Below are 24,341 nucleotides of genomic sequence, written 5' to 3' on the forward strand. Positions count from 1 at the left end.
GTTACTGTAGTAAAACCATGATTACCACAAAATAACCATGGTTTTGTAAATAGTAATCAATACACAAAAAACATGGTTACTACACTTTTACCAAAAAATGTACCACTTAATTTTTGTAAGGGTATGACTGGATGGATGGTTGTCTTTGACTACAGATTATGGGTGCGTGAGCCCCACATCCACATTCAGCTCTTCTGCATGGATTATGGTTAAAACAAATGTTTTATAGAGATTTACTGCACTTGTATCAGCTATAATGGCAACCCCATAACTGCACAAACTATGCTGGTCTTCTGGGATTTCATAATAAACATTAAAAAGCCAGTCAAAACGACACACTCGTGTCCCTCGCAATACGACTACCATAGCTTTAGTGGCTCACCAGAAGTTTTACACAAAAGAGCTTAAAGATGGCCGCTCCCACATTTCCGTCAAAAATTCGTCTAAAATAAATGTCTCTTTTAAAGAAAGTGTGTCAGATTTTCCATGAGATGTCCATTAGCAGTACCAGAGAAGGATTTCATAAGCATGTGACCCAGCTGGCCACAGACTAAATGATTCAGCTTGAGGAAGCTCTGTTTGTACCTGAGGACGGAGAACATCTTGGCCATCTTCCCAATGGCACGGATCTTGTTCCTAATCACCTCTTTCCGAGCAGCTGCTGCATTGGCTGTGGGTGGAAATAAAAATGAATCAGACTGTGACCACCACAGGCAGAAAAACTCCAGAAACTTTTAAATTGCAATTTATAGTCTTGCCAGGTTAAAGTAAGAGATTACATATATTGCGGCGGTGACAATTACTTTAGCAGGTAGCTAAGGTAACACGTCGAGTACTAAGCGGAATGTAAGTGCCATTAGTAATACAACATCACAACACCCCCGAGCCTCGATGGCACTTTACGAGAAAGATATTGAAAGAACCAAGTCATTATTCAGGATGCACCTGACGTCAAATAGGCCATTTCTCTAGAAACATAATAATCATGATTCATGCGGGGAAATCGTAAATCACTTTTATCTTTTATATACACAGTTATTTTTGTATTAAAATGACAGGTGAAGGGAATGAAAGTGGAGCATGTCTTACCGTCAAAGATCTCTTCTCCGTCATTCATCAGCTCATCGTCAGAGCAGATGCTCAACACGTTGACCAGCATCTCTGTGACTGAAAAGCAGAGACGGTTTCAAAACACTAAACATTTTTTTTCGCAGTTGGGTCATTTTTAACTGTGTCATGACAAAAGCTGTAAGTGCTGTGTATTTGGATGTGAAGTACCTTTCTCCCCTACGAACGGCAGCGACCAGGTGAACACATCCATGAAATTGGGCAGCCAGTAAGGATGTGGGGAGCAGTTAAACTGTCGGATGTTCATTACATTATTCTCATACTTCAGGACAGCAGCTGAGGAAGTGAATAAACAGAGTAAATAAGCCTGCAGTATTGAGACTTTACTCAAATATGAGCAGTAATCTCAACACTATGTTGTTTCCCGAGCCTCAGGGTTACTAATGCAGGTGAAACCGGTGTTTTAATTGTGTCTCCAGTACACACTGTTTTATGAATAAACTAGAATTGCTCAAACAAACCAAGTTATTTTTGCTTTAGTGCGTATTTGTGATTATATAACAACAATACATTCGCCATAGGAGGAACTATGAATAGTTTTTAGAACTATGTGCCCATTTGCGTCCCAGGGGTTCATTTTTATTATCTAAACTTTCTTTACCTTTCTAAACTTTTCATTAAAACTGGGTTTGAAACTTTTTGGCTTGTTTTGGGGGTTTTTACCCTTGCCAATGACAATACATTCAATATTTTTAATTATTTAAGTCATCATTTTTAAACCTATAACAATCCAAACAAGGAGTGACATGGACATACACTCGTTTAATATTTATTGAGGGGGTTTCCCAGTCAGGTCTTATCCTAGTCCCAGACTAAAATTCATTTTTGAGCTGCCTTTATTTAAAACTGAACTGGTTTTCTACAGTGATTTGCCGTAAAATGTGATCTGATCCTCATCTAGGTCACAACAATAGACAAACACAATGTGCATAAGTTGACAACACACAAATAATTTTACTTTCTTGTGTCTTTTTTGAAAACACCCATTAAACATTCATAGTGCTGGAGGAAAATGTAAGTGAACCCATAGACTAATTACTTTAATGAAAGCTCATTTGTGTCAGAAACTGGCAAACTGGAGTACAATAATAAAACGAATTTAAACCCACTAAACACAGGACGTCGGATAGACGTGCAGATTATGTCTATATTGGGTCCGTCGGTCCATGACCAATTCTGGACATCTATTCGACGTCCAAAGTAGGTCCACTATTTGGACGTCCAACCATGACCCTACTTGGACGTCATATTTACGGGCAACATTTGGCGTTTGAACTGGGTAATTTTTTGGACGTCATATTTATGTGCAACATTTGACGTTTGAACTGGGTAATTTTTTGGACGTCATTTGGATGTCATATTTATGGGCAACATTTGACGTTTGACTGGGTAATTTTTTGGACGTCATTTGGATGTCTATGACAAGCCTATGTCTATATTACATGATTAGGCCTTTAAAAATGTGTTTATTTACAAATATCAGCATTATTGTACCAACATGATTAATACTTACGTATAGTCTATATTATTTATACAGTACTGTTTTTTCTGCTTTCTTGAATTACATACAAATTCATCTAAATGTACAATTAAAAATCTGTAATTAAATGTGTAGTTCGTTATATTAAAAGTATATGACCTAACAATTTAACATGAAAATATTCTCATAATGTTGAGTTCATGGTATGAATGCAATATGTGTGCCTTATATACAATGTAAAGATATGGCCGTGTGGTTAGCGAGACTTGTTTGTAACCCAGAGATGGAAGGTTCCACAGCCGGGAGGAAATGACCGAAGCGTTTCGGTGTTGCAGTGGATGGGTGAAGTGCAGAGACAATCATCTCTTTTCGCTTTTTTCATGTCTCTGTTCCTTACACGAAGGTCCTAGGGATGTCAACATTTAGACGAGCAGAAGACGTCGCCTGGCGTTACAAAACAACCCCTTTTATGGATTCGGACGTCCAAAAATTACATAAAAAAGACGTCATTCCGACGTCACTTTGTGCAGTGGGAAGGTGTGGTTTAGTGCAACTTTGATTGATTAAAAGACACTCAAACATTTTAAGATTGCTGTCCTTAAAAAGCATCAGCTTTTATGAACCATGCCTCTCTAAAGATATCCAATCAAGGGTTGTTGCTCTCTATAAGGCTGAAAAGGGATACAAAACAATCTCAAAATGTTTAGACATCCATCAGTCGACACTTAGAAAATACTGTCTTTAAATGGAGACAGTTTAATACTGTAGATACCATTTCTAGAATTTGTCGCCCAACCCATCTGACTCCTAAGGTTCAATGCAGTAAACTGTTTGAATTAAAGAAGAACCCACGAGTATCAGCTAAATGCTTGAAGACATAATTGGAACTGGCACACATCTCTGTTCATGAGTCTTACCATAGATCATTGAACAGGCACAGTGTCTATGGCAGAACACCACAAAGGAAGCCGCTGCTCTCCCAAAAAACATCGCTTTGTGCCTGAAGTTTGCAAAAGAGCACCTTGGCAAACCCCAATGCTACTGGGAAAATATTTTATGGACTGATGAAACAAAAGGTGAGGAAAAATACTACGGCACAAAAAGGGCACAGCTTAGCAACATCAAAACATCATCCCAACAGTGAAGTATGGTGCAGGGAACATCATGATTTGGGCATGCTTGCTACCTCAGGGGCTGGACCACTTGCCATCATTAAGGAAAAATGAATTCCCAAGTTCAAGGGTGTACTCACACTATCCAAACCAAACTGCGCTCGGGCCTGTTTTACCCCCAAAGCCTGGTTCGTTTGACTAGTGTGATCGCTCTGTACCACGGCTGGGCGCGGATTGGTTAATCGCGCCCTGGCCCGGTTGCAGAGGTGGGCGGGAGCGCGGTTCACTTGGGCTCAGGCGCGGAAGGCTATGGTGTGAGCGCAAGCGCGCCTGAGTGCGATTCAAAAGTTGAATACGTCAATTGCACGACCCCTCACCTTCATCTGCCTCCGTAAAAACCTTTTGATGCGCGCAGCAGGGTTACTTCAATGTCCGAGCTGCACACGTGACAGATCAACTAAGCAATATGATGACATGTGAAATGGGGTGTCAGTCATCGCGCACCAAACAACTCTGAATAAAAAAACCAGACTTAACATTACAATGGGTTCCAGTGTTAAGAGAGCGCTTTACTTTTTTCAAAACAATCACATCTTAATGACGAAAGCACTCCCGGGCTCGGATTGATAAAAGTACAGTGTGAGTGCATGCATCTGGGGGAGTAGGGAGGGGTGACAATCGCGCTGGGGCATGGTTTGGTTTGGATTATGTGAGTGCGCCCTAACAAAATATCCTACAGGATAATGTCTGGGTGGCCGTCCGCCAGTTGAAGCTCAGTAGATGTTGGTTGATTCAGCAGGACAATGACCTTAAGCATTGAAGTAAATCCACCACAGACTGGCTTAAGAAAAACAAAATGCATCATTGGAGAACTTTTAAATCCAAGGGTTCAATACATTTTCCTCCAGCACTGTGAATCTTTAATGGGTGTTTTTAAAACCGCCCCGATAAGTCTTGGAGATTAAATATAAGATATGTCATAAGCAGCATGGGTAGATTTGTAGTAACAGTCAAAAATACATTATATTGGTCTTATCTACTTTTTAATGACAAAATTTATTCGGAGTATTAAGTAAAGATCATGAAGATATTTTGTAGGATTGGTTTAGGATTGGTTTTGTGGTCCATGGTCACATATGTGTTGCAAACAAAGTAAAATCATGGTAAATATCACGTCCACCTCCACTAGATGGTACTGCTGAGAGAATGACCCTGTTCAATCAGCAGATGATGAGAGCACATGGATGAGGTCACTCCGACTGATGGATGAGATCACTCCCGCCCACGCTCTCATCCCGCTCTCTCTTCTCATCACGGTGCTCACGCTCACACACATCTCACCCTATGGATTCAAGTGGCTGAACTCACCTTTGTTATTGTAAACATCAAGGTAGTTTGGTGCAGAGAAGATGGTAATTAGAGAAGGAAAGCCGGTGGTCTGACTCTTCCTGTACATCCGGTATCTGTGTGCAATAAGGGAGTAGAGATCCAGATTAGTGTATCAACCTCCTACTGCACTATCAATAATAGTCCTATATCAATAGGATGATTTTACACAGAAAATAGTAAATCACAAAAAATGACTTTAACCACGGTCACAAATAATATCTACAACAATTACAATTTGTACTGTTGTGCAGCAGCTATTATTTTTGGTCACCTTCATTTCCCAGCAGGTATCATTGATGGCTGCAGGCACAGAGGTGCACCTTTAATTTAACCCAGCCGAGCTGAAACCAGCTCACTCACAGATGATTTCATGTTTCAAGTCATTTCAAGTAGCCTACATTTCAATTTGGACGTGACTGACAGCGGTGATGTCAGGCTGGGTGAGGTGTTGACCGTGTCATTAGTCCATCCATTTCTGCCACTTTCACCCATTCAAGTCAATTTGTGTAATAGCTGCGAACATGATAGGTGGAAATTATCGGATTGATGATAATCAGCCAATCACGGCAATGCGGAGGCATTGTGTTCTCCTGCGTGACTTTTTGCTTGTGTTTTACTGTTACACTCACACAAAAGCAATGCTTTTAGCCTCGCTCTGAAACTTTATCCATAGATGTTGCAGTTTAACAGTGTTAGCTTAAAAAAACGCAGGATAAAGTGTATTCTCACATTTCATAATATTTACTGTTTTATATTATATATATTTTATTTTAGTACTGTATTGTTTTCTCAAATGCATTTGAGGAGGCACAGACATTGGCCCATCATGGAGGACCACAAGAGTCATGCAAAATGTAATAAAGAACTTAAATATTTAATAACTACCTGGACAATAAATATATAAATAAATAAATAAATAGACAAAGTAAAAAAAATCATGTAACATTTTATTAGGCAACAAAAATGAGATCACAAAAATAACGCAGAAATGAAATATTAATCCATTGATAAATAGTTCAAAGTAATATAACAATTTACAAAAACAACATAAAACACTCAATAAGTTCATCATTTTAAATTGCATTTATAAATTAAATAATGGAATTTCAAAATGTATTTCAAAAAGCGATTTAAAAAGAGATAAATAACTGGATTTATAAATTGAACTACAAATACAGGTTTAAATTAGGCATTTAAAAGGGCATTTCCGTTTAACATTTCTGTTTTCATTTCCCGATGGTTCTCCTTATTCTTTTCGCTATTCGATATGCGTTTAGTTTTAGCCTCTCTATTTAGCTTTTCCGTGACTTTTTGGGTCATTGCAAATGGTCAAATGAGAAATGCTAATTAGCTATGGCCAGGTGAGCTGATTGGCTCTGATTGTCCGTCATGCGCAGATTTATAGATCTCGGATGAGGACCCAAAGAGTCACGGAAAAGCTAAATAGAGAGGCTAAAACGAAAAGCAAATCGAATAGCGAAAAGAATAAGGAGAACCATCGGGAAATGAAAACAGTTTATAAATCCAGTTATTCATTTCTCTTTTTAAATCGCTTTTTGAAATACAATTTGAAATTCCGTTATAAATGATGATTTATAATGTTGATATAAATGACGATATAAATGATGATATAAATGACGTTATTTTCATAATCTCACTTTTCACTGCCTAATAAAATGTTACATGATTTTTTGTAACTTTGTCTATTTATTTATAGATTAATTAATGCATTTTTAAACAAATCTATAAATTGCAATTTCTACTGTCCAGGTAGTTATTCAATATTGAAGTTCTTTATTACATTTTGCATGACTCTTGTGGTCCTCCATAGCCCGATAGCACAAGTAAGAGACTGTGATGCACAAATGGAAATACAGATTATGACAGATAGATAGATCGACAGAGCTAGAAAGAAAAAGAGAGAGAGAGAGAGAGGAAGAGAGACAATACATACCCTGCATCTTGTGCTTCGTGTGCTCGAATGATTGATAACAAGTTATTATTCTGTAGGAAGTCACAAACTGCTGGATAACTGCAACATGGAAAATAAGAGAGGGAAAAGAGAATAAGAGAGAAAATAAGAGCCAGCATTCAGTAAATGTGGGTGGACGTGTCTCATTAACACAGTATTGTTTTTCTATGCTTTCCACTATCAGCCAATCAAAACATACGTGGCTTGTGTAAATGTGGCATGCCTGCAGTTCAGCATGTGTCCAGTGTGGTGCTATACTGATGGATACAGCATTCCCACTCCCGTGCCAAAAAACAGCACAGCTGGCCACAAGCATATGTTGTGTTTTTGAATGTTGGTGCGCAGGTGTTTCTACCAGGTATTTTAACTAGTATCAAAAAAAGACATGTAGATCACACCTCAAATCTCATTCATGCGTTTATGCAAGGCAGTTTATAGTGCATTCAATCTTTACATTTTATATGTCTACAATTTTTTAGTTTGCCAAGTCAATGTTCAACCAGTTAACCCCCACACACACATTTATGTACATACAACACATTTGATAATTTGTTAAATTGCATATAAACATGCTCAGTTTAAACCAAGCAGGATGGCCTGCGTTCATAATTTTGCCCTGTCAAAAACTACTGAAACCTGCAGTTTGATATACAGGAGGGAAGCTCGTCCGAGGGTTTTATGTATAGCCTGAAGCAACTTCTCACCTTCACTGTTAGACAGAACCAACACAGCACTGCATTTGTTTGCCTACAACCCAAAGAGTGTGTAAAACAGTGTGAGATCTCTCTCTCTCTTATTCTTTCCAGCTCTCTAACAATCACTTCTTCCTCTGCATCTCTCTTTCTTTCTCTCACCATCACTCGCTCCAGTTTAGGAAGAGGAAACGGGTCGTCATGGCAACACCACACTGCGGAGCCCTTGGGGATTGTGGGATAGATCGCAGTGCTGTGCTGCCGTAGCTGGCCGCAGCGTGGGCCCTTACTCTCTCTCTCTCGCTTTTTCTTTCCTTCGCTCCATTTCATTCTTTCTGCTGACAACAGTAAGATCTAGAGTCCATAAGGGCATCCCTCTTTTGTCTGTCTGTCTATCTATTGATCAACTGTATCTGTCTGTCTGTCTATTTATGGACCTAATGTATGTTTGTCTGTCTGTCTGTCTATCTATCTACTGTATCTGTCTGTCTATCTATTTATGGATCTACTGTCTGTCTGTCTGTCTGTCTGTCTATCTATCTACTGTAAATGCTTGTCTGTCTATCTATTTATGGATGTGTGTTTATCTATCGTTCTACTGTATCTGTCTATATGTCTGTCTGTCTGTCTGTCTGTCTGTCTGTCTGTCTGTCTATCTATCTATCTATCTATCTATCTATCTATCTATCTATCTATCTATCTATCTATCTATCTATCTATCTATCTATCTATCTATCTATCTATCTTTCTATTATACCTGCCTGTCTGTCTATCTAGCAATCAATCAATCTAATGGGTCTGTCCGTCTGTCTATCAATCTACTGTATCTGTCTGTCTATCTATCGATTAAAGTGTCTGTCTGTCTATCAATCAATCAATCTAATGTGTCTGTCTATCTATCAATCTACTGTATCTGTCTGTCTATCAATCCACTGTATCTGTCTGTCTATTTTTCTATAGATCTATCATTCTAATATATCTGCATGTCTGTCAATCAATCAATCAATCAATCAATCAAATGTGTCTGTCTATTTATGGATCTACTGTATCTGTCTGTCTATCTATCGATTTAATGTGTCTGTCTGTCGATCTAATCTGTCTGTCTGTCTATCTTTCAATCGATCTAATATGTCTGTTTGTTTATCAATCTACTGTATTTGTCTGTCTATGTATCGATTTAATGTGTCTGTCTGTCTTTCTATCGATCTAATGTGTCTGTCTGTCTCTATATCTATCCATCGATCTACTACATGTTCCGGTAGCTCAGTTAGTAGAGCAATGCGGTAATTGCAAAGGCCATAGGCTCAATCCCTGGGATCACACATACTGATTAAATGCACTTTTGGAAAAAAGCATATGCCAATTGCACAAATGTTAAATTTATAAATAAAAGTATTTTTTTGAGACATGAAGAGTGAAGCTTGTGAACTTCAGCAGGGCTCATCGTAAAAAAAAAATGTATTCTGGCCCAGTCGGGCCAGTGGTTCAGGTTTTCACTTGCCCTGCCAAAATTTTCACTGGCCCCAATAAAAAACTGTCAGTGTAACATATTAAAAAAATTATAATTTTAATAAAATAATAATAATAAAAGTCAAGTATAATTGTATACATATACAACAGACATGTTCCAAAGAAAAAAGATTCCCAACTTTTCTGTTTTACCTGTAAACTGACAGCAAACTCTGCAAAATATTGCATTGTTTCTTTCGTCGTGTTTTACCCAGGTAAATGTCTACTTCCAAGATGTTAAATAATCTACATTGATGAAAATGTATTTTAGTGACTGAGGGTGAAGCACTGGCCCGATCGGGCAAGTGACAATACTTTTTACTGGCCCAAACATCTCTCACGCTTGCCCCGGGCCAGCGGGCAGTCCTTTATGTTGAGCCCTGTTCAGTTTACTTGTTTTCTATCACATTACTGTACAACTCAGCATGGTAAATGGTAAAAAACACTTTACAAAGACTAACATGACATTGTGGCATTGCATGAACCTGGTAATTCATAAACTCCCTTTATAAACTGACCCTCGAAGAACACACTGCAACTTTTCCCATAATATGCATTTTGACATTTTCATTCATCCAGGTGCATCATGGGAAAACCTCATGCATGTAGTTTGCACATGTATAAAGGCAATTAAATAAACAAGAGAGCGAATGTATGGAAAGAGAGGTGATTACAGTTTTTCTTAGTCGCTTTGAAGCATTTCTCAGATCAGAAATAAATTTTTCAAAACACTTTGTTCAACCTCCACATCATCAAGTCAGTTGTGCACAACATAAAAACAAATTCTTTGCTTTGGACAAATGGCAAATGCTTTGATACAATCATACAGTTGATTATGTACAATTGTTTGCTGTTTGCTACATTTTCAGGTGCCATTTTCATTAAAATACATTATACTCGTTTCTGTTGAATAGTATTACACCTCAAAACATTTAAAAATTAGTTAATAACTTTTTTTCTTTTGACGATTTATGTCTAGCCTTTTTTTTTTAACAAATCCTGGTGTTGTACCTGTTTGATTAGTTATGCAATAATGGGAGAAAAAAACAACAACAACAAAAATTTGTTCATGACATGCAGAATGGTTGACCTTTTTGTCATTATCAGTTTTTCTTTTTTCTTTTTGTAAACCTTTGTAAATGTGAACTGAATTAAGGGGAATGAATGTGTGAAGGGTTAGATGACTGTATAAGACATTGTGAGTGATTCTTTGCTAAGTTGCGAGCATAGATATTTGTTGTGATGTGAATGAGAATCTGCCTACAAGAGATTTGAATATTTTTTTTTAATTATACAGTGAACCTTTAGTTGTATTATTTTGTATTTGTACTGTAAAATATGTTTTATTCAATACCACAATGTGTGTAACTTTTTACAGAAAAAAATTACATACTGTACAGTGTCCACATGTACCACATGTAAAAAAATGCAGCCATGTTAATTTACAATCATCATTATCAAAACTGTAGCAACAAAGTTCCCATCAGAAAATACTGACACCTATAATTGTGTACTCTCGTCATATTGACAACATGGCTAAACATTTTGACTGTCTTGTTCATGAACAATGACACAAAAAGAACTTGCTATTTTGATGGGATTGACATGTTCACTGACATAGAAATATGCTTTTAAGAGATGAACTAAGGATTTTGAGCAAGTTACACCCTTTTGCAGGAAATTCATGATGTTGTGCACTTTGTAAAAATTGTTCTGAAAAATGCACTTATTATTTTCCAAATTTTAAAAAATGCTCCAAAGCGACTGAGTAAAACTTTAAAGACCAACATGGTGATTCAGTGAGGTGGGCAGCTTGAGGAACGCTGACAACACTGATTAAAACAAACTGCTTTTCTGAGCCTTGCATAACAGATATGTGTGTGGGTATGTATGTGCAGTAAAGTATGCAGCGTGGTGTGATAAATTCAATCGCGTGTGCGTGCATGCTCAGTAACGTGCCTGTCACTGCTAACACACAGATAGAGGAAGAGTAATGTTGTAATATTGGGCCGTGGCTCAGCTCAGAGATGCACGAATGAATCTAGAGCTTTAAGTGACAGGCCTAAATAGGCTGTTTACACCAGACAGCATCTTGCAGTATTCAACACAGCTGTGTATTGTGAGTATTAGAGACACAAATACATGTGCACATAATCCTATAAATGGCCAAAAGTGATGTCCAACTTTGAACAATTGACACTCTTTATTTAAAGGGGACATTTCACAAGACTTTTTGAAAATGTCAAATAAATCGTTGGTGTCCCCAAAGTGCGTATGTGAAGTTCCAGCTCAAAATACTACACAGATAATTTATTATAAAATGTTTAATTTGCCACTTTGTAGGTGTGAGCAAAAATGTGCCGTTTTTGAGTGTGTCCCATTAAATGCAAATGAGCTGATCTCTGCACTACATAGCAGTGCCGTGGTTGGATAGTGCAGATTAAAGGGCAGTATTATCCCCTTCTGACATCAAAAGGGGAGCCAAATTGCAATTACCTATTTTTTTCACATACTTGCAGAGAATGGTTTACCAAAACTAAGTTACTGGGTTGTTCACATTTTCTAGGTTGATAGATGCACTGGGGACCCAATTATAGCACATTATAGCATAAGTTAACTTGTCAATGGCGGGGAATGAGTTAAGTACCAATGAGGTACTAAAATGCCAGCCTGGGTGCCAGCCGAACTTAGCCCCGCCCACAACATTTCAGGTTGGGAAGTTTGGTCTGGTGTCGCTCCGTTGTGGCGCAACTATGCTCTACCAAAAGCTGATCGAACCAATTAAACTGTCAGGGAGGGCTTTATAAGATGATGGACAGATTATCAACAGTAACATAATCAACCACGTCACCAAAGAGCACTTGTGTTGAATCTGTTGAGATGAGAATTGAGATGTGAAGATTCTGCCATCGAGTCTGTTCTAGAAGATATCGATAGATATTGACATTGATTTTAAAAGAGGAACAGAGAAACGCGATCAAGGCATTTGTTGATTGGAACAATGTTTTTGGCGTCCCTACTATGGGATTGCAACTTGGCGTGCACGACAACGTGGATATAACTAACGGTCGTTGCCAGCTTGGAAGCACGTGGATGAAGTTCATTTAACTTACAAATGGTGAGAGATGGTCTGACTGTATGACTTAGTAAATAACTCACAATGTCGTGATATGAATTAAATGTAGTAAACATAGTAGGTGTCGATGTACGTTTGCTAACTCAGACTTAGTACAATCATAATGTTAGTCTCATTGTAACGAAATAACTAGCAGTTCAGGCTGCAAAAGTACAAACACCATTTAAACAACACACTTGGTTGCTCTGATTGGTTGTAGGTCTATCCAATTGAGTGCAGAGGCATTTTTGTCCTGGTTTGGTTGAAACACGGTCCATAATCACAGCCCAATGGACTAAAATTGAGTATGATAACGTCAGGCTACTAATATGCACCCTTTAGGTACAAAGGTGTGCTTTATGAAAGGGTACAGCCCTATTGACAGCTAGGGTACATATTTTGATCATTTTCACTGACAGTGTGGTTAAAAATCAAATAGCTTTGTAATGACAAGAGTGTATTTTAATACACACGTAAAAATCAAACCACAATCAATATTACAACCTTGACAATGATCTTCCATGTGAGTGTGTTTGAGAGGGAGCAATGTATATAAGTTATGCTTAGCGTTTACATACTAAAATAAATGCTACAATGCGGGGAAAATAAGTATTTGACACATCAGCTTTTTTATCAGTAAGGGGATTTCTAAGTGGGCTATTGACATAAAATTCCCACCAGAAATAGCCATCAAGCCAAATATTGAATTCATACAAAGAAATCAGAACATTTAAGTATACAAGTTGAGTCATAACAAATAAAGTGAAATGACACAGACCTTAACTCTTGCTCAGTCAAAAACAAACACATTCATTCCCACACAAACACTCTTACTGCTCTTCCATCAACATGTTAGTAGTGTGTGAAATATTAAGAGCTTGTTGCATTATGCAGTCCAATCAGAGGGCAAAAAACAACAGCAGACTGGGACACCTAGAGAGACCCGACAACTCCCCATCAAATCGACTGCCCTTCCACTCTCATACTCACACACATACATACAGTACACAAAAGCACATACAATGAAAATGTGTGTCACACAAGCATTAGAAGCACATGGTTACAAACACGCACATTTGCATTCATGCATCTGGCAGACACTTTTATCCAAACTTATTACACGGCTCTCTGGAATGCTTGATTCTGATTGGTCAGTTGAGACATTTGCAGGTTCGTTCTTTTCGAATAATAACCGCTCCAAAATAATAACGCATAGCCGGACTACTTGCACGAGTAATATCGCTCCGCGCCAATAAAGATCAATAAAGATTACTGTCTGTGTGGCGCCATCTTGTGACAAACACTCGACAACCACGACAAGACACAGACAGCTTACTGAGACTGAACTTGACAAAATAGAGCATGACAGCTACGAAGCCAACACACAAAAAAATACAGAATGGGGATTAAAACTTCTCAAAGAGAAAAAATGGAGACAAGTATGAAGCAGAGGATCTTTATAAGGTATTACGATCATTTTATGCATCTGTGCAAAGTTTCGCGGAAGGATAAAAATGTTAATTTAAAACAAATATGCCAATAAAATGTTTCAAATTCATATTCATGTCCAGTTTTTTTTCTTATGTGGCAAGTAGCCGTGTAATAGGCGGGATGATGTGGAGGCAGCCGGTAGGATTGGGAGGTGGGCCCCTTCAGTGTGATACAGGACCCTCCGCTTCGCGTCGGGTCCTGGTCACACTGTCGGGGCTTATTTCCCAATAACTACCGGCTGCCTCTACATTATCCCTTACATACACGTGTTGTCAGTATGTGTTTACCTTTGGGTTTAAACCCATGACCTTAACGCTGCCAACATAATGCTTCAACAGGAACTACAATACATCCATCCATCACAATCTCAAAATTGCCCAACATTCCTCTTGTGCCCCAACAATTAGTTACCTGTAAAAGTATGAGCAGCCTCTCACTGTGTTGTGGCTGAAATATTCTTGGTTCTTTTCATTGCCAAAGTCCTCCAGTGGGTCCGACCAAAGCAGATCACACATCGGCCCGAATGCTGGAGGCTCCTTAAAGCGGTCCAACTAGGCCACAACGACAAAAATATCATACAGAATATAGAAATACACACATACACTGCTTTGTTGTGGCCATGCATGAAATGTCTGTCCTCCCACACACAGCATCGCTGTTCACGCATGACTTGGCAGTACCTTTTTTATGTCGTCTAAAGTCTGGACTTCCGGGGACAGTCCACCGTGGACGCACAGGAACTGTTGGTTCATGAGCGCAGCCAAGGGCAGACAGTCGAACGCGTCCATACAGGCGTCATAAACCTGCTCTGAATACTTGATTTTACCTGACGCACAGTGAGACAGATAGAAAAGAAGACCACGTGTGAGGAGACAATGCCATTTATTTTGCATATGTGTGAAAAGATTGAGAGCATCAAAGTTTGATTTCACGTTAGTCAATATAAGATATCAAGGTTATATTTTCACAAAACGTTCTAAAAACATTATGTTGGATGATTTTATGTAGAAAACACATGTAACCTAATATCTGTGCCACAGCTAGTATAAACAACGGCTACACTTCCAGCCTCATCGTGTTTTTCTCTGCCCTCATTAGGTTTCTACCGGGACCCAACTTTATCGGTGTCTCAGCGCGTCTCACACACACAAAATATAAAAGTGTCTCAAGACAGATGACGTTTTATTTCTCAGCGTGTCGACGCGTGTCTTTTTCTCATTATGTCTCAATACGCCACCTCTCAAAAGCATTTGTAACCATGGCAACCGGTCAGCGGTGTAGACACACAAGAACTACGCACCTTTCCCTACCACCTCTCGAGTCTCTGTGCTCCACCGCTAAGCCTCATGGGAAGGCTCCACTCTTAAAGCATTACCTCATACTTCACATCCCCCCCTCCCGAACCCCTCCCACCTACTCAGTGTTACAAACCTCATTCACTTTAAATGGAAAGATTTCTTTCTATCATGAACAATAGATAGATTCAATTGAAAAGTGTGTTTTGCTATTTTTGTTAACTGCAACAACTAAAATGCATTCATTTGATCCAGGCTTTCCCATCACATCACACTATAAGGGGTGTACAAGGAAAATACTCACATTCTTGTTTGAAGGTGAAATATTCTGTCAAATGTCTACATTCATGATTTCCTCTCAGTAAAAATAGCGTCTTTGGGTAGAGGATTTTCAGTGACCAGAGGTATAGAACGCACTGCAGGGAAAAAGAGAAACATACATTGAATCACATGTCCAAATTTATTAGATACCTACCATCACATACACCACGCTAATGCAGGCCTGTGTAGTGTTAATGATACACTTCCAATTACATTACATATGTTATCACATCTACTGTCAGTCCCTATCTTATTCACTGACTGCCCTCAGACCACCAGTGTGCCTCATTCTCTCTCGCTTTACTGCAGAAACACACACTTAGGGTGTTTTCACACCTGGTTCGTTTGAGCCCTCCAAACGCTCTCAGATCAGTTCAGGGTGTATATGTGAACAAACCAAGTGATCTCAGACCCCCCTAAAAGGACCCAGAAGTGAACCGAACTCAGACCACGTCAGGAGGTGGTCTGAGTACGGTTCCCTTTGGGTTCTTTTGTGGTTCGATTTCTTTTTGATATGTGAAATCAATGAGGTCCCGGTCCGCTTTGCGTGTCGTTTAGACATTGTATCAAAATCAACTGCTGCACAGAAAGCTGGCGTCTGAGTTCTTATGAAGTTGTGATGTGAACAAGAAAGGGTCTGAGATCACTTCAGTTCTGAAGAGGACCAAAAAAAGAACTGGGTCCTCTTTTGAGTTCACTATATTGTGAACACCAAAAGGACTGAGGTCACATTCAGCTAGTTCCTTTTCTGGTTCACTTTAAGTGAACTGGGTTTGGTTCTTTTAAAATGAACTATATGTGAAAACACCCTTAAACACAACCAGACTGACAAACTCATGCTGTAAATCTCATCTATTTATGAAGAACAAATATATCATCCAAGAGTGATTTAAATGCAGTTGATACAATTTTAAATAATTGCATTATCGTTGTGGTCAGTCAGCATACTAATACATTACTTTATAATTAGTAGGGGTGCGAGGGGCAAAAACTAACACGGGGTTAGTTGTAACACGTACCGTTTACATTGTTGCACAAGGTTGAGCATTTTGTTTTCTGGTATTTTTTCACACTGCCAAAAGACGACCTCCCGCAAATTATTGGAAATGTATAATGTTTTTCAAGAGGGTTATTGATGAACGAGTATTTTGGTGGCAAGTATGTAAAAAATTTTATGTTTTCTCAGTTTCTAAGTTGGGTGTGTAAGATACTAAAACATAGACTAAAACATAGCATCGTTTTGAAATATGTCTGCAGCTATTAGCAACTTTTTTGGTGGGCTTGAAAAATCTTGACCCAGCGGGGTTAAACCCCTCAGCACTTACGATATGGAAACCGTGAACCTTAGCGTAATTCTTGCCGTTGTTTTAAATAGGCTACACATGAATGATTGCTGACTGCCAACAAAATAAATGTGCCTGTCTTATTAAAAATCATGTGTCAAATTTATTTTTGTTCATATATTTAATATTGATTGAATAAGGTCACGTCAAAGATTGAAATTATAATGAAATGAATGGCTAAAATCACACTTTAATGCTCATTATCTCAGAATTTGGTTTTGAAACTGTAGTATGATTATTACAGACTGGGTCACATATAAAAATTTTTTTTTTCATAATTGTGCTGCTTTTTTCACATATTTATACATTTGTATCCATTTACAATTGAACTATTGTTAGAAAAGGGCTGGATGAATGAATACAGTGTGGATACCTGTCTATTACAGACAGATATATAAACAATATCCACTTCAAGTATATAGACAAAATAGTATTGAAATATTTTCCTGCAAACTTAATTTTTGGCAAGTGTTACAACTAACCACCTGCCTGTTACAATTAACCCCACCTATGGGGTAAGTTGTAACATTTGCACTTCTGTCCCGTTTGGTGTAATTGTCCAAGAATGGTAAGTACTAGAAACAAACTTCAAATGGTCATTTGTAGCAGAGATGTGTGTGTTGCTTGTGTAAAAATAGAATTAATCAAACTTCAATATTTTTTGAATGATTAAGCCAAAACCAAAAGGCGTTATGTTATGTTGTGCCCTGCTCTCCCCTACCCCTAATGTACATGAAAATAAGATTCTATTTATTGCATACGTTTCTGTTTTCATTATCTCTTTACTGTCTATACAAATTTTTTAATTGTGTACAGCTGCTTTGCAACAATGCAAAATTGTATAGATATCATGTGCATTATGTCACAACCCTTTAGATTACTAAAACAAGTCACTACACACAACAAAAGATCTCCACACCTATGAATAAAGCATCAGAAATCTAGTTAAACTGATAATCTACTTTGAGTTTTTGGGACATGAATTTGGCAGAGGAACGTGTCCTATAGACACATAAAACTAATGCATTTTTCTCTGTTCAGTGAGCGACAGGGAGAAACAGCGCCTTTCATTTACTGAGTCATCTGACTGTGCAAATAGTGTTACCCAAAACATGCGCTGAATGTTTAGACAAAAGAACATGAATATAACTTATTCTGTAAAAATATGCGCATAGTTTGTTATCCAGACGGAGGCGCTGGGTGCACTGCATTAGATAAATACAGTAAAACTGCCAAAATCACTGTTTTGTAACGTTTAAATACAATTTTTTACTGGTTTTAATGTCTGAAAACAGAAACAGAACATATATGTATATAAAAATAACTTTATTTGCACTTAGTTGCATTAAAATACAGTATATGACAGTTCAGAGTCTGGCTTTAAGCGCAATTGGTCGTAATGATGTCACAAATATGCTAATTAGTACATCAAGAATCGAATCGGGACCCTAAGAATCAATTCTGAATTGAATCTTGAGGGTCCAAACCATTTTCCACCACTAGTAGTTTCTTAACAGATCATCAATGTTGTTGGGTCATATAATGACACTTTTCTCACCTCAATACTGAAGTAACCCCGGTCCACGTAGTCACCCAGGAAGAGGTATCGTGTCGTGGCTGGCGAGCCTCCCACCTCGAACAGCTTCATCAAGTCAAAGAACTGCCCATGGATGTCACCACACACTAAAGAGAGGAAGATGACTAGATAAGCTGAATGAAGCACAAAAGCAAACACAAATGCCTTTTCACACGTACAGAATATACTAACCAAGGATTTTGGTTTGGTCACTGAAAGAACTAGAAACATTTGAAGAGTTTGGTTCCAATAACTCTGATAACGTTTTTTATATTATTCAAAAATCTTATTTTTTGTTAATATCAATCAAACTGCAGTTGTTTTTTTTTGTTCGAACATGTTAACTGCCACTGTCCAGTGAGCGGGACACCTGAGTTTACTTAAAATATTTTGCATGTAAATGTTAATCTATCACGATTAACAAACTATATATTGTTGGAAAGGTCTAAGAATGTAGTTTTAATATTTCAAAACCTTTTATCAGTAATAATAATGCACTAATTTGTAATTTATTAATTTGCAACAAGAGTATGCAGCAAACCACACAGCAAACCAACACAAACCTAATTTTTTTGAATAATACTATATTGCATTATTTTTATTTATTACAATATATTTAAACTGTTATAACAATAAAAAAAAAGTTTCCTCTCCAGATACTTTGTAAAAAACTTTAAAGTGTCTTCTTTAAAACAAGACCAAAATTAGGCCAAGACAAATAAATAAAAAGCCAGAGTTAAATTCATTTGAAGGTGTACATCACCTTTTCATCCCCCCCCACTCAAAAACGCCTGTGCCAGTTAAAGGGTTAATACAGCTAAGTAGCACAATAAAACACAATAAAAACATGATATCAAAATAATACAAATGTTTTGAGTTATCTGGTTTTAGACCAAACTTTTCATTCATACTTACTATATTAAAATAATCTGGGATTCTATCATACAAGTAAACAAATTTAACAATGAACAGCTGAAAACAACTATAAAAGCTTTGTTTAATTAAGGCACATATTATGCAAAATGCACTTTTACAAGGTGTTTGGACATAAATGTGTGTTGGCAGTGTGTGAACACAAAAACCCTACAAATAAAAACGCCACCCTCTCCTCTAACCCCAATTAAACCAAAGGATGCTGTTTTGATTTTTTTGTTAATGTGACATCACACAAACAAAGCTCCGCCCACAGCCACTGACTTTTTAATTTTACCCAAACCCACTAAATGTGTTTGTTAGCACATTGTAGTGCTAGTGCGGTTAAAAAATACTATTGTCTCAGACTGTATTTACAAGAATCAGATCTATTTTTAACCTTACTCTCTGTTGGTAAGGGAGTGAGGAACAGTAGCTCATTTGCATTTAAAGGTACATACAGCGTGTTTTTGCTCACACCCAAATTGTGGTATTTTAATATGCTATAACAAATCATTTGTGGGGTATTTTGAGCTGACACTTCACAGACACATGCTAGGCACAACTGAGACTTATAACATCTTGTAAAAATGGGCATAATATGTGCTCTTTAAAGTAGTTCGGGTTCACTGCAACCAGTCAACCTACCTGCACAAAGTAAACAACACCCATATGTAACTGTAAGTTTAATTTATAACAAGATATTTTACCGATGATAACATGACATAAAACCATATAATACCTGCACTACATTTAAAGGAACAGTATGTAAGAAATGTATAGCAATTAATCATAAAATGGCCCTGATATATCACTAGCCATTAAGAAATAATTTTCATTTCAAATACTTATATCACTGACAACAGTGGTCCAACCAGGATATTGTCATTTAAAAGTGGAGTTGCAGCCCTCAACTGATGTTTATTTTGTCATGTTGTGTATTGGCCACCAGTTGTGTGATTGCAGTACCAGTTTTAGCCACAAGTTTTGTGATTGCAGTACCAGTTTTGGCCACAATCCTACATACTGTTCCTTTAAAAGCCTACTTACATGCTCAGTAATAACAGTACAAAGAACATTAGTAGGGATTATTTACCTTTAGTTGGTCCCTACTTAAATCTACATGCTTTGATACAAACACAAATTTATAGCTAATTTATACAGTCAAAGCTACTGAAACAGAGTAACCGCACCCCTGTGCATAATCTCTAAACTGATCAAGCCGTAACAAACTGACAGAAATTACAGTAAACACAATCACAGCTGTGCACATCTGAGGGAGTAAACCACACACAAGACCTTATATAAAACATAGCTGCCCTGTAGATCTATGTTGATTGTTTGCAAAATAAATCTCTCTGACACACACATAGAGAGAGAGAGAGAGAGAGAGAGAGAGAGAGAGAGAGAGAGAGAGAGAGTGAGAGAGAGAGAGAGAGAGAGAGAGAGAAAGAAAGAGAGAGAGGGAAAGAAATGCATACTCCTGTTGCCATGGAGACATGAATTTGATGAGAATAAAGAATGAAATAAATGAGGAGTTTGCGTTGGCATGGAGATGCAGCCTAAGCTTTTACCCCAGAGGGGCTCTCAGACTGTAGTGTGTGTTGGCGTTGCTCCGGACAGTGAGGGACACACATTTAAAACCCACTTAGTGAACGCAAACAGCTGATACACATGCATGGGAGCGCGGCGGCAAATAGCAATGATGAAGGTTTGTGAAATTATCAATTATGAGCTTGTGAGGAAAGAAAAATGTCAAACATTTCACTTCAGTAAAATACTTGCTCTTGTAGGCACAGGTTTTTATACATTGTTGGGTCCAAATTTAAAAGTCTGTCCGTTCGCCACGATTCAAATTGATTATAAATCTTATTAAATTATGCTTATTTGAAAATGTAAATATGCAGAAGTGTATATGTGAGGGTTAGGGTTTGGAAAGGGTTAGAATATAGGGTTTGTACATTATAAGTCTATGGAAAGTCACCACAAACGTGTGTGTGTGTGTGTGTGTGTGTGTGTGTGTGTGTGTGCGTGTGTACTGAAAGTCCAGATTGTGTGCTATGCCCTACTGTAATTGCGTCACCATGTCTGAGATGTGCGAAAAACTGTGAAGCAACATTCCATCTGACTTCCTGTTTCTACCATTTTAAATCATCAGGTTTTCATCCATCCTTACAAATGCTTCTTCAACCAACATACATGCAAACATTAATTTCTTGTGCTGAACAACACACTCATCACATGATCCTCCTTTCCTTATGATGCAAGTTCACTCGAGGGACACTAGCATTCTGTCAACCTACACCCGAAAAGCTCCTTTACTTCAAAATCAATACCCGAATCGATCGATCCATTCTCCAAACGAGCACTTATTTAGCCTTAAATGTCTCAGAGGAACCGGCTTAAATTAAGATTCCTCACGTCAGATGAATTGGCGGACTTATCTGCCCTAAATCACACGGCAGCCTGCCGAGGCTGACATACATGTAAAATGGGCCATTAACATGAACCATTAACACACATTATACAGCAAAAGCCATAGATGCGATCAAGCATTGTGGCATAGTCAGAAAGAGTAAATGCCTCTAGAGGAAACAGCTAAGGGGACCGTTGGGGCCGCAGTTAACGCTCTTTCTGCAGGAACAGAGTTGATGAATGACAGCGAAGTCACAGGCTGAACTCTCTCCCACTATCCGTGTGTGCTCGCTCATCCACCGACTGGTAAAGAGATTCTTCCGCCCCCTTGTATTCAACTGTTACTGCTCCAGCCCTCTCACGCTGTGATTATTTGCCTTCCTTCACCCTGCCTCCTCTACTGCACCCCAACCATCGATAAAAGCGCTGTTGCATTGTGGGAAAAGGAGCATGACACCATTTCTTCTCATAAGAGAAACAACTCAGATGAAAGAAAAATCTCTTAACATCTCATTTGTTTCTCAGAGGTAGCAATGAGATTAAATACTCATTTAAAGTGCTCCTGCGCTCTATTGGCTCGATTTCAGGGAACGCAAATACTGATAAAAATGTACAATGAATGCAGTGTAATGTTTGGAAAAAAGCATCTACTAAATGTAAAACGTCTTGGACCTCATTATATAAGATTATCTTACCATAACTTTTTTCCCATACTGAAATACTGATTTATAAATATTTGTTCATGTATAAATTATTTATGTACACTTAAAGCGTATACACTTTCTTTATAAATATTTGGTTATGTTGCAGCCTGATTGTTTTTATTTAGGGATGCACCAATAGAAAATTTCTGTGCTGATACCAATAATCGATTACTCAGAATGACATCTACCAATACCGACAGATATCTACCGATACCGACAGATACAGATTTAGTTTTTTACATATGTTGTGAAATCCTAGTAGTGCAGTAGAACAAACTGCAATTTTGTTGTCATTGTCAGCTAATTCAAAGTAATCATACAGATTTCCGATACGTTTTTCCGCCCCTTTTGATTGCCAGGATATAATCTGCCCTGATCATCAGATGTTTATAAACACTCGGACAATGTCAGATAGTGAAAAAACCTTTAATATGCTAATACTAAACTAATTATTATAAGCTGATTTATTGGTGCATCCCTAGTTTACATACATTTCCCCCATGAATCTATACTCCATGCCCTATAATGACAAAGTGTCAAATTTGTGAAATTTCTGTAAATTCATTAAAACTTCGTCAAACAAGACGAATATGCAAAGTCCCCCTGTAGTTGATAATTTTATCACTTAAACTCATCTTTGAGCATCATAATAGTAAATGTTTTTCTTGTGACAATAATTTCTTCATACTTTAAAGGATAATTCCGGTATTTAACACTTTGAGTCTCATTTCTGGTTTGTTTTGGATGAACTACAGTGATGGACACTGTAATTTTGACAATGGGTCGTGTCTTGACTTTTTGACTCATTTAGAAGTATCTCTTGACTGCTTCAGAATGGAAGTCAAGGGTCATGCACAAACATGTCATTAAAACAACACATTAAAAAACTGTGGTACTCACCGAGTGGTTCGTGGTGTTCGTTGATGATTAAAAACAAGTAGTGTAGCGAAATACAGTTTCTGTCGTGTTTTATTTGGCAATTCCAAAATTCCAAGACTCATTGCTCGCTGATATATCACTCCACCGCCGGAAACGGAAAAGGGGTCTGTTTACATGTGGTTGTAGTTTTTTCGCTCGGTTTCTGTCAGAAGAAATTTTTCCCATATTTGATGGCTCAGTGACTAGCCTTAGGTTTGAAGTTGAGCTTGATTGTGACTGTCTATATGCTAGACACCGAGATCCATTCAGCGTCCTTGTACGGCAAAGTGGTTGTCGCCATCAAGTGGTTTGGAGTGTGCTAACGCTTCAGACTCGAATATAGAGCGGAAGAATATTTGTGAGGTATCTGAAAAAATAGTTCCACTATAGCAAATAACACAGATTGAAATCATACATTGCGCCGATATATTTGTTTTTAATCATCAACGAACAACACAAACCACTCGGTGAGTAGCACAGTTTTGAAAATGAACGTTAAGTGTTGTTTTAATGACATGTTTGTGCATAACCCTTGACTTCCATTCTGAAGCAGTCAAGAGACACTTCTAAATGAGTCAAAAAGTCAAGACACGACCCATTGCCAAAATTTCAGTGTCCATCACTGTAGTTCATCCAAAACAAACCAGAAATGAGACTCAAAGTGTTAAATACCGGAATTATCCTGTAAAACATCTTGAATTTAACTACACCCTTGCCTTATTCAGTATATGCAGATCTACAAATATGCTAATTAGTCCCCGCCTCTACTCAGTCGCAAAGCTTGGACCATAAACATATATGTAAATTGATACTACATTTTTTGTGAGAATTATGAAAATTCTATGGCATTTTAATAACATTAATACCTTATTAAAAGATAAAAAACTCTACCATGTGATACATTTTGTTATCATGATATAAAATGAATCCTATCGTGAAATAAAATTTTGGTCATATCGCCCACCCCTA

General features: G+C 37.8%; 1 protein-coding gene across 3 annotated transcripts in view; it reads right to left on the reverse strand.

Annotated features, from left to right (window-relative positions):
• ppp3ca (protein phosphatase 3, catalytic subunit, alpha isozyme) overlaps window positions 1–24,341 on the reverse strand; it is a 74,819-nt gene that overhangs the window by 17,264 nt on the left and 33,214 nt on the right. For 2 of the 3 annotated variants that reach the window (XM_055179448.2, XM_055179449.2), the window contains 9 exons: window positions 18,406–18,530; window positions 15,488–15,599; window positions 14,569–14,714; window positions 14,300–14,439; window positions 7,064–7,141; window positions 5,089–5,183; window positions 1,279–1,404; window positions 1,090–1,167; window positions 586–670 (listed from right to left, as the gene is read on the reverse strand). In XM_055179448.2, coding sequence (XP_055035423.1) covers window positions 586–670; window positions 1,090–1,167; window positions 1,279–1,404; window positions 5,089–5,183; window positions 7,064–7,141; window positions 14,300–14,439; window positions 14,569–14,714; window positions 15,488–15,599; window positions 18,406–18,530 — 985 coding nt within the window. The remainder of the gene's footprint in view (window positions 1–585; window positions 671–1,089; window positions 1,168–1,278; window positions 1,405–5,088; window positions 5,184–7,063; window positions 7,142–14,299; window positions 14,440–14,568; window positions 14,715–15,487; window positions 15,600–18,405; window positions 18,531–24,341) is intronic. The other variant, XM_055179450.2, reaches the window with a different exon arrangement.

This window comes from Misgurnus anguillicaudatus, chromosome 9 (assembly GCF_027580225.2).
Source record: "Misgurnus anguillicaudatus chromosome 9, ASM2758022v2, whole genome shotgun sequence".
Lineage (NCBI taxonomy): Eukaryota > Metazoa > Chordata > Actinopteri > Cypriniformes > Cobitidae > Misgurnus > Misgurnus anguillicaudatus.